At 33.7% G+C, this 10,647-nt stretch overlaps 1 protein-coding gene across 4 annotated transcripts in view; it reads right to left on the bottom strand.

Annotated features, from left to right (window-relative positions):
* Window positions 1–1,427: 1,427 nt before the first annotated feature.
* Window positions 1,428–10,647, bottom strand: part of ZNF326 (zinc finger protein 326) — a 35,567-nt gene continuing 26,347 nt past the window's right edge. For 2 of the 4 annotated variants that reach the window (XM_024743610.1, XM_024743613.1), the window contains 3 exons: window positions 8,328–8,458; window positions 6,893–6,988; window positions 1,550–2,627 (listed from right to left, as the gene is read on the bottom strand). In XM_024743610.1, coding sequence (XP_024599378.1) covers window positions 2,268–2,627; window positions 6,893–6,988; window positions 8,328–8,458 — 587 coding nt within the window. In that variant the 3' untranslated portion in view covers window positions 1,550–2,267. Of the gene's footprint in view, window positions 2,628–6,892; window positions 6,989–8,327; window positions 8,459–10,647 lie in introns of all 4 variants that reach the window. The other 2 variants (XM_024743608.1, XM_024743609.1) reach the window with 2 other exon arrangements.

The following is a 10,647-nucleotide window of genomic DNA, read 5'->3' as shown; positions in this document are numbered from 1 at the left end:
ATTGAAAATATAAACACTAAGGATCACAAAAATTAGTCTGCCAGCAAACTAAACTGCCCATCTACGAATTATCTGATGATATATAAAATTTAAATCTCTGAATAAAGTACAATAACAAAATACTTTATTAATACCCTGCAAATAAGCTAGTCTGAATAAAGGTTTTTACATTTCCGACAAAAATTAATACTTAGGGGCTTCCCTGGTGGCGCAGTGGTTGAGAGTCCGCCTGCTAAAAAATAAAAAAAAAAATTAATACTTAGATATTCTTCATCTCTCATTCTAAAACATTTACTTAGAAGCTGTTACACAGATTCTTGTTATGCAGAATTCCAAAAGTTTCACATATCAATCAAATTACTTGGGACACTTTTTTTTTTTTTAAAGCACTCTACTAGTTCCAAAACTGGTTCTATGACCCACACAGATACCAAAATCCACAGATGCTCAAGTCCGTTATATAAAATGGACATAGTATTTGCATATAACCTACGCACATCCTTCCCTACACTTTAAATCATCTCTAGATTACTTTAATGCCTAATTACAATGTGAGTGCTATATAAAATGTAAGTGCTATGTAAATTTTTGCCAGTGCTTGGCAAATTCAAGTTTTGCTTTTAGGAAGTTTCTGAAATTCTTTTTTCCCGAATATTTTCGATCTGCAGTTGGTTGAATCTGGGGATGTGAAACCTGGGAATACAGAGGGCTGCCTGCAATTCTAATCTCAAAGGGATCTATTCTCCTTTTACCTTAGCCCTTCCTCCAAATTTTAAAATAAAAGAGAAACAGGAAGGTCCACCAAATCCTATTAGCTTTAAAATCTGAACTCCTGAGCACAAAGGTTCTCTGCAGCCTATTTAAGTAAATACAGACTCCTAGATAGGATCCAAATTTCTCCCGTTTTCAACTAAACTTCTCTTACTTGGCTCCAAATCCCTACAAGTGGATATAAACGTCTACTGGATTTTCCCAGCTTAAAGATAAGCAAATCTAGCCCACAACAATAAACCCAAATTGACCTCAAAAATCTATTTTTAAAAGCTTTGTTGTAGGCAAAAGAGAAATTATCTGTGAAATTCTACAAATGCCCATACATTCATCCCCTTAATGCCTTAAAATTACTTGATATAACCATACGTTCATCCATTCAATGCCTTAAAATTTTGAGAAGATAATTTCACTGGAAGAGTCCCCCTCTCAAAAGAGACCAGAGTAAAGATTCAAATAAGAGCACTACTTTTTTTAGTGACATAGATGGTCATTTGAAAATAATCTATCAATCTTATTTTCTCTTTTAAGTATGAAGCATACAAGCTATAAAAAGGAGAGATAGATTCAAGAGAGAAGTAATTCTTTTTTAAAAAGTGATAGCTTGCTTCTTGTTTCTTCAGCCAAAAACAGGCATGACAAAAGAACTAATAAAGCTATGAAAAATTATTTGTATTCAAATGTATTTCCAAGAAGATTTCAAGATCTGACACAGGCACAGAGAAAAGGAATGAATTAAAACAAATATAGAAAGGTCAGTTACAGACTGACTTCTATTTGAAACATGTTTTAAAATATTTTAATCATACTTAAAAAAAAGTGAAGTACATTTTTTTAATTCAAGTCTTCCAATTATCTTAAAACACTTATAAGCTGAACTCATACATTAAGGCAAACCCTGATTTTATATATTCATTTAATTGATGAATTCTGTTTCATTTTAAATTGCTAATCCAGGGAGAGAGTTTTTGTAAAAAACATTTTATTGCTACAAAGGGAAACATGGTCACAAAAAGGCTTCAAGCGTATCTTAACGCAAATTACTATATTCAATGTCCAATGCAGTAAAAAAATACACAGAGCACAAAATACTTGCCCAATTTATCTCTTCTAGGGTAAGTATTCAAAACATTAATGCATACTTGAATATACACTCCCAAGAGCAGCATTTAAGTTCAAATGATTAGAATAGATACACTAACAATACACATCTGTTATCCTCAACACCAATAAAGTAATAAAAATTAAGCTTAAAAATTATACAAACAATTTACTGAATCTATGTTAGGTAGCTATAAAAACTAAACTAAAATAGTCTTACCTTCATTTTATTAAACAAATGCCAAACATTTAGAAATTATATAAAACGAATTGTAATCTGTGGAATGCATGCAACATGGGTGTTAACTCTCATTTTAAACTACTGATATTCTTACCCTTTTCCTCATTGGGACAGAAATTTAAAGCTTCTTTTAAAACTGACTAATACCTTATATTTAATTTTCTTCTGGTTGGTCAACGGGGAAGCTGACAGGCTCTTCCTTTGCTTCTTCTTCCTCTACTTCCCCTACTCCCTCTCCTTCTCCCTCTCCTTCCTCCACTGCCCCTACTTCCCCCTCTCCCTCTACGTCCCCTCCTTCCTCTGTGTCCCCCACTCCTTCTACTCCTCCACCTTCTCCCACTTCCTCTACTTCCTCCACTTCTTCTACTTCCTCTACTTCCCCCACTTCCTCTTCTTCTTCCTCCTCTTCCTCTTCCTCTTCTTCAATAGGTTCATCAATCTTTTCCTCCTCCTCCTCATCTCCTTCTATTTGCTGATCTTGAGAATGATCTTGAATTTCAAAGGGATTCTCACCCTAAAAACATGAAAAACAATAGCTTTTAAAGTCAGCACATTCATTTTTTATCAGTGAGATTTTTATTTGCTATACCATTAAAAATAAACAATATTTTAAACTTTTAATTTCAACTTATAACAAATTCATTTAATATTTGTTGAGTACTTATTTCATACCAATGTGGGTATATAAATTCCTGAAGTCATTACTTTATACTCCATAAAACAAAGCAGATGAAGATTTATGTTCTACTTAATTACATCAATATTCAATGCACTACTGTTACAAGTTCTCTTTACAAAATTCAAATGAAAATCAAGCACTTTTAAAAACTCAAATGAAAATCAGAAACGTATTAGGTATCATGCCTTACTTTTTAAAAAAAACCAGACATCTTTAATTCACTAAATGTTCACAGATACAATTTTAATATTTTAATTTATTTAAATACTTAAATTATGTGTCTGGATGATGTCTCATAAATTGGAACATATTAGAAGGCTATATTAATGATGTAAGAAATGAAGAGGCAATGAAGGTTTTTAAAGCAGGAAAGTATAAGATGGTACTACACTTTAAGATATCCCAGGTAGGAAGATGCAGGATGAATGGAAGTAGCAAGAGAAGAAATACTAGTGAGGGGGCTACTCTAATAGCCCAGGAAAGGAAAGGGTAAAAGATGTAGTGACACTATTACCAGAATGGATAAATTAAGATGGGGAAAGAGAAGCAGGTATATGCTATATATAATTGGAATTTATGATGTCTAAATGTCCAATAAGCAACGATAAATCTGCAACTAAAAAAGAGAAGAGACTTCAAAATAAGATATTTAGATTCGTGAATTGCCTGAACAGAGTGAATAGTGAAGCCAGGTCTTATATAGGAAAGCCCAGGGTAGGGCTGAGGAAGTAAGTAGAAAAAAAGGGCTGAGAATAAAACCTATGGAAAAGGCTTGTACATGGGGACAGAAGTTAGAAAAGGAATACTCAATGCAGGAAGAAACCCAGGATAGTAAAATATCTGGCAAAACAAAGTTTCAAGAGTAAGTCAACAGATCAACAGTGTCAAATGATTCAAACAGGTAACAGAAAAGAACTGAAAAAGTTCACTAAAGCTGATAAATATTAAACTGAGTAAGGGTACTTAAAGGATTTATTATACTATTCCCTTTACTTTTGTATGTTTAAAATAATAAACAATAAAATGTTAAAATTTTTTATTTGAAAATTAAGTCACTAGTAATCTTAGAAAGAAGAGTTTCAAAAGTATGATGTAAATGGAAGTTGGACAGCAATGACTGCCCAAGAATGAATCTGCACAATTTCCTCCTAAGCTCTCAAAACATACAGGCCCAGACCCCATACTCCAATATTTTAATTTAATCAAGTACTGGAGTTCTTGCTAAAAGCACAAATTCCTGAATTAGTTTCAGACCTAAACTTTCTGAATCAAAGTGTCCAGGAAAGAAGTCTGGTAATCTGCATATTTAAGAAAGACTTAGGGAGATCTTTATCGGAGAAGTTTGAGAAACCCTAATTCAGTAGGTCTTTTATAAGGGGCCTGGGTAGCTTTTTTATTTGATTTTAGCTTCACAGGGAATTCTAATCACACATCTTCAATTGGGAAATATTAAAGAGTGAATAATATATAGGAAGCAAAGAGCATAATGCAGGTTAATTACCTTTTCAAATATGATAGTAAGAAAAGAGATAAGATAAGAAGGGCTAGAGTCTAGGAAAAGTCAAGTCACTTTTAGTTTAGGGAACTCAGAAGCATGTCTCTTTGGGGAAGAATAGTAAGATAATACACAGGAAAAAAAATTAGATGAAAGCAAGGAGAGAGATAACTGATGAAACAACAACACAGATGAAGGGCAAAAAAAGAGTGTTTTCCTTCACAGACAACAGTAAGGGTGAGAAAAAAGATACATAATTCTAAAGTAAAAAGGAGAAAAGTTATAGAGTTCACATCTAACGGTCCAACCTCCCTAAAGCAAGAGAAGAGATAAGAATATGGTAAGTGAAGGGAGTAAGAATGAAATCCGGATATGTGAAGAGTGGAAAGTTTGAAATAGTCACTACGGGAAGCATGTTACATTGACTGATAATAAGTAAAATTATTGTGAATTGCAGTGAAAATCTGGCAAACATAGTACTGGCATAATTCCATGATATTTTTAGCAAGAAAGACAGTAAAGCTAACCATAAATGGCAGAGTTAGAACTGGTAAGTGGTAGAACAATTAAGTAAAGAATTTTAGAATGGCAGCACTGCATTGTCGTAAGGGCTCACCATGAGTGTCCAGGCCAGGGAGTGAAGGCAGAATAAGATGATATAGCTGGAGAAGTGGGAGAAATTGATGAACTGATTATTTCACGGGGCAGATTAAAAAAGGTATTTTGTCATTCTGAGAGCACTTACAGATGAAAGTGTTTTAAAGCCATGACCAGAGATGATTATGAGCAGAGGATTTCTGCAGACATCTAGAACAGCTAGAAACAGAGCAGACAGCAGGGAACAGAGCAGACAGGAATGCTGGACAAAAAATGCTGGACAAAGGACATCACTGAGTCATGTGACACCAGTGCGTCTTGAATTTTAACATGTATATAAATCAACTGGGATCTTGTTAAAATGAAGATTCTTATTCAACAGGCCCGGATATGAACTGGAACTGTACTTCTAATGAGCTCCCAGGTGATGTCAATACTGCTGGATCCTTAGATCATATGGAGTAACAAGGTTCTAGAAGAGTTCTCCTCAGTTCAGGTACTTTCTCCACAAGATGCACATGAGCAAGACACTCCCACTTAATGATGTCTCCCATTCCATGAAGTGACTCTAAAGTGTAGCCTGAAAACCCTACATAGAAATTCTAATTTGTATTCTTCTCTCATTAAAAATTACTTTCATACATCAATAGAAACCATTAACTTCTCAAAAGTTTATGATACAGCAAGGATAAAAAATTTAATATTTCCTAATTTAGCTATGGTGCTTTAATCTTTCTGATGCCATATCTCCCACAAAATTGGATTTCAATTAGGGCTGCATTCACCTTTTAAAAGTGGTGTCAGGAGTGCAGTAAACAGTGCCAAATTGGACAAATCAGAAAACAGGGCCCTCACGAACAAGCTGAAAGAATTGAGATTTATTCAGCCTGGAAGTCATCTGGTTGAGGAATAATTTAATGATCACTAAATATATATATTTATATTAGATACACATATATAACAATTTAATGATCATCAAATAGTACCTATTAATCACAAGAGCCAAAATAAAACTTCTCTAATTTATAAAATATTTAGTTACTAATGTAAATAACACTTTTGTAAATCTTCAACATAACAGGCTCACTTCAGTGCAGGATGATTTTAAATGAGGTATTATTTTATAAAGACTCAAAAACTAACCTTTAAAAATTTCTATTAATTTCCTGAATAATAAGTTTCTTATTTATACAATAAGTACTCATAATATATAAAGAAGGATTACTGGAATAATATATGTCAAAAATCCTGAGATGCAGTAGGCCAGGTATACCTAACTGTTCACCTCTGAGTTTCCTAACATGAGAAGCAAACCTCTTTCCTCCTGGCCTCCTGATTCTATGAGGGAGCTTTTTTCTGAAGCAACATATCTGATCTTCCTATGAAAAACAGAACACAAGGAAGAGGAATGACTTATCTAATTGGTATGCTTAGAAAAAGAAATACAAATTGGATACATCATTCCTCTTTGGAATTTCTCTTTGCTCGGAAGACCCAAAAGAGGGGAAAGAAGGGATTGAGTTGGGCATCAAGACCCTCTTTTGCGTCTTCTTAGCAACAGAAAGGGTACATTCTACTCTGTTCTATGCCATGTGATAGACTAGGAGAACCCTGTTGCTGTCCAGCTGAACCAGTAACAGAAGTTGGGGGAAGGTGAGTCTGTCTAAGAGTGAAATACTAGACTATCTAAGACATATCCACCAAATCACTCTTTTTTTTAAAAATCAAGGATAATATTGGGTCTGACATTTGGGTCTTCTATCAGACTCCTGTGTATCTCTCAAATGACCCAGAGCTAGAAAGGCGATGAGAAAGGAATGGCTTACTGCTCCCTCCCCCAATAAATCCCAATAATTAGGAAAAAAGGTATTTTTTTACCTATATGTACAATATTAAGTAAAATTCTCCTCATTTTGTACTATATTAAACATCACAAAGAGTTACCATATCATCATTTAACTATTACAATACTACAATATAACCTAAAGTTTTTGCACTAAAATCTTACCTTAATAAAACGTTCATATCGCGCCTTCACTATTGGATTATTTAAAATGCTTGTAGCAGTCAAGACACTCTCTCTTTTTATTTGTTCCTTATAAGCCTATGAAAAACAGAACACAGAGATACTTGAAAGCCATGCCATGAAAAATATTTCCTTAATTAAAATGACTGCATGCTCGAATCCTTAGTATTAAATAACTTATTTTCTGGCAAATTAAGCTATAAAGCAACAACAGCTACTGTGACCACAATCTAAATCATCTATGAATTAAAACAATGAAGATTCAAAAAGCCAATCAACTTCAGCAAAAAACACTTAGTCACTAAACACTCTAAGTCTGGGTCTACTAAACAGTTGCTTTCTCTCCTTTTCACTCTACATCCAACTCCCCCAGCCCCAGCTACTCCAACTATTCATTTTCATGCTATCAAAAAAAAGAAAGACTAATTTTTCATACTGCTAGAGTAATTAGTCTTTCTCTGGGCTGTAAATAGTACAAGAATGTATTATACAAAGGAGGAAAGGTAATAAAATGGAATGTCTAATTGCCAGAAAGGTGTCAAGGGAATATCAAAAAAGAGAAAGGACAAAGATTTAAAAAAAGATTGTACATGCTCAAAGTGGCTAAAAAAATCTGAGTTAAATGAGGTTCACGTCAATACAAAATATGAATTTAAGACTCAGGAATGCTCTATTTAAAACTTAAGTCTTTAATATTTGAATTTTTAAATTTGCTTTTCAAATAAACTAATTTCTCACAAAGTAAATATTTTTATTTGAAATAAATTTGACTAAATAAAACCAACACAGAAGCAGAAATATACTAATCAAGAAGAAAATAGTAAATTTTTCCTAGAATTTTTGAGTAAATTCTACTAAAAACATAACAATACATAGTAACTGGTAATCCTACTTTTTAAATTTATTTTTCCCAGTCATCAAAATGTATGCTATAATCAAGTCTTTCTTTTTTGTTCTAAAATACACAAACACACACTCATAAAATCATTTTGTACCACGTTAAAAAAATGTTAACAAAAAAAAAAAACGTTCAACAGCTATGATTTCCTGAATACTTACTATGTGCCAGGCACTACTTTAAGTGCCTTTTATATTTTAATTAACCTAATCCTTAATCAGTCACATAAGAGAAGAGAGATTATCCATCCTCATTTTATAGATAAGGAAACTTAGACAAAGAAAAGTTTATTACTTGCTTAACACATGTATGTGCTGAACCAGGATTCAGAGAAGTCTTGCTCCAGAGCCCACAATACTACACTTAACCACTATATCACACTAAGTACCTTTACAGTAATTCACTCATGAGAGTAACTGGATTGTACACAAGTAGGTAGGTGTGAAACAACAGCCTTTAAACAGCAATAAGGGATTAATGAACAATTCAATGACTTCAATAAGACAAATTAAAACTTGCCTGTTTCCCTTTGATATGATCAGGAGATTTTAAGTGCTGCTGAACTGAGCTATGTAAAGCAGGGATATACACACTGCAAGCACTGCAGTGAACAGTCTCTACTTTCATCATGTGATCATCTGCAGTAACACCTACAAAAGAAATACAACTATTAATAAGAAAAGTAATGATTCACATACTTCTGACAAATCAAGTTTTCACTATTTCATTTCCATGATTATTTATGCCCCTTATTCCAAAAAAAGGATCAGAGTATATGGGTAGAGTTCTTTTGCCATATCTCATTCATCTGCATATATAGATTGAAAACTATATGGATAAAAGATTAAAATTATAAAGTATAATTACATTATATTTCCTAATCATGTTATATACACTGATGCTCTGAGGTCTATAAGTTCAACCCCCAAAAATATAATATATAAAAAAAAAAGCTGATTTTCTAGTAAAATAAGAATTTCCATGCTTATGAATGTGGGTGGGTAGGGATCGTAAAAATATGTCAAAATTGTATTCATAAGGAACAAAAACATATGTTAGATCTTAAAAATGGTGACTGAGGTGTATTACAGGTGAAGGCTACTTTATATGCTTTTAACACCTATTTTGTTGATTTCTGCACATCCCAATAGAGAGTAGCAGCTTTGGCTACCTGGCTTATCACTGCATGTTTGGCTCTTAGCAACAGTGCCTGACACATAATAGGACCTCAGTAAATATGTTAAATTAATAAGTTATATGTATATTCACAGGAATTTTCTTTAAACGCTGCACATGAAAAACTGTTGGGAACACACCAGTCTCCTTGGAATTATATCACTTTTAAAGAACCATGTATTTTTTTAAGTTGAAAAAATTGACTTGGCTCTTCCTTTGGGCAACTGAACTTATCATGTCATTCGATTAAGAAAACAGTAGACAACATGTAGCTTCAATTCAATAAAAAGATCCCCATGATCTTATATTTCATTCTTGAAGTAACATTTTAAGGTACTAGTTACTGTGACCATCTGTATCTGCTGGTTGCACATCTGCAGATTCAACCAACCATGGCTGAATTTTTTTTTTTTTTTTTGCGATATGCGGGCCTCTCACTGTTGTGGCCTCTCCCATTGCGGAGCACAGGCTCCGGACGCGCAGGCTCCGCGGCATGTGGGATCTTCCAGGACCAGGGCACGAACCCGTGTCCCCTGCATTGGCAGGCGGACTCTCAACCACTGCGCCACCAGGGAAGCCCCATGGCTGAATTTTTAAAATAGAAAATATTTAATACGCCAATAAAGATGTTAAAATATATATTTAAAAATAAAAAGGTAGAAAATATTAAAAAAAAAATTCCAGAAAGTTGCATAAAGCAGAATTCCATGCTGACAATTATTTACACAGCATTTATATTGTATTAAGTATCATAAGTAATCCAGAGATGATTTAAAGTATATAAGAGGACATGTATAGTTTATATGCAAATACTACACTCATTTTATATAAGGGACTTGAGCATGATGGACTTTGTTATCTGCAGGGAAGTCCTAGAACCAATCTCTGTCAGATACATAAAGACAACTGTCTATGCAAGGGAAGGATATAAGAGAAAATGGCACTTTGCAGGAATTACAAGTAATTCAATATGGCTGGGGCACAGACTATAAAGAAGGGATGACAGGGAAAAACAGCAGGGCCTAGATCATGAACAGCTTTGTGTGCCATGTCTAGGAATCTGAACTTTATTCTGTGGAGGATGGGGAAGCCACTGAAAATTCCTGAAGGAATAAAATCATGCAGTAAAATTAAAGATAAGAAAGACTAAAAGTAAGGAAACTGGTTAGAAGGATACTGAAACTGCCAAAAGAACAGATAAAGCTTTGAACAAATTCAATATTTAAAGAGGAAATAAAGAAACAGACTTGGTACATATTTAAAAGATAGAACCGACAGAACACAATGCTACAGACATAGTAAAGGTGAGTACTAAGATTAACTTCAAAGTTCTGGTTTTGATGATGGGGCCACTTTCCAAGATAAATGAGGAGATATTTGTTAAGTTTTTGTTTTGCTTTCTTTTGGGGGTGGAGGACGCTCAAGGGGAGGATAAATTGTTTGGATATGTTCATTTTGTGAGACTGCTAAAGAGAGATATCAGTAGGCAGTTACATGTAGGAGATTAGAGTTAGAAGAGAACTGTGCTTAAGATATAGGTCTATAAATAATCAACATATAGATGTTGATTTAAACTCTGTATGTAAATTAATTCATCAGGAAGATATATAAAGAGAGATGATAATGGGACTGACAATACTGAAAAATACCAACTTCCAAAAGC

The sequence above is a fragment of the Neophocaena asiaeorientalis genome, unplaced genomic scaffold (assembly GCF_003031525.2).
Source record: "Neophocaena asiaeorientalis asiaeorientalis breed wild unplaced genomic scaffold, Neophocaena_asiaeorientalis_V1.1 scaffold317, whole genome shotgun sequence".
NCBI lineage: Eukaryota > Metazoa > Chordata > Mammalia > Artiodactyla > Phocoenidae > Neophocaena > Neophocaena asiaeorientalis.
This window is presented reverse-complemented; position numbering and strand designations above follow the sequence as displayed.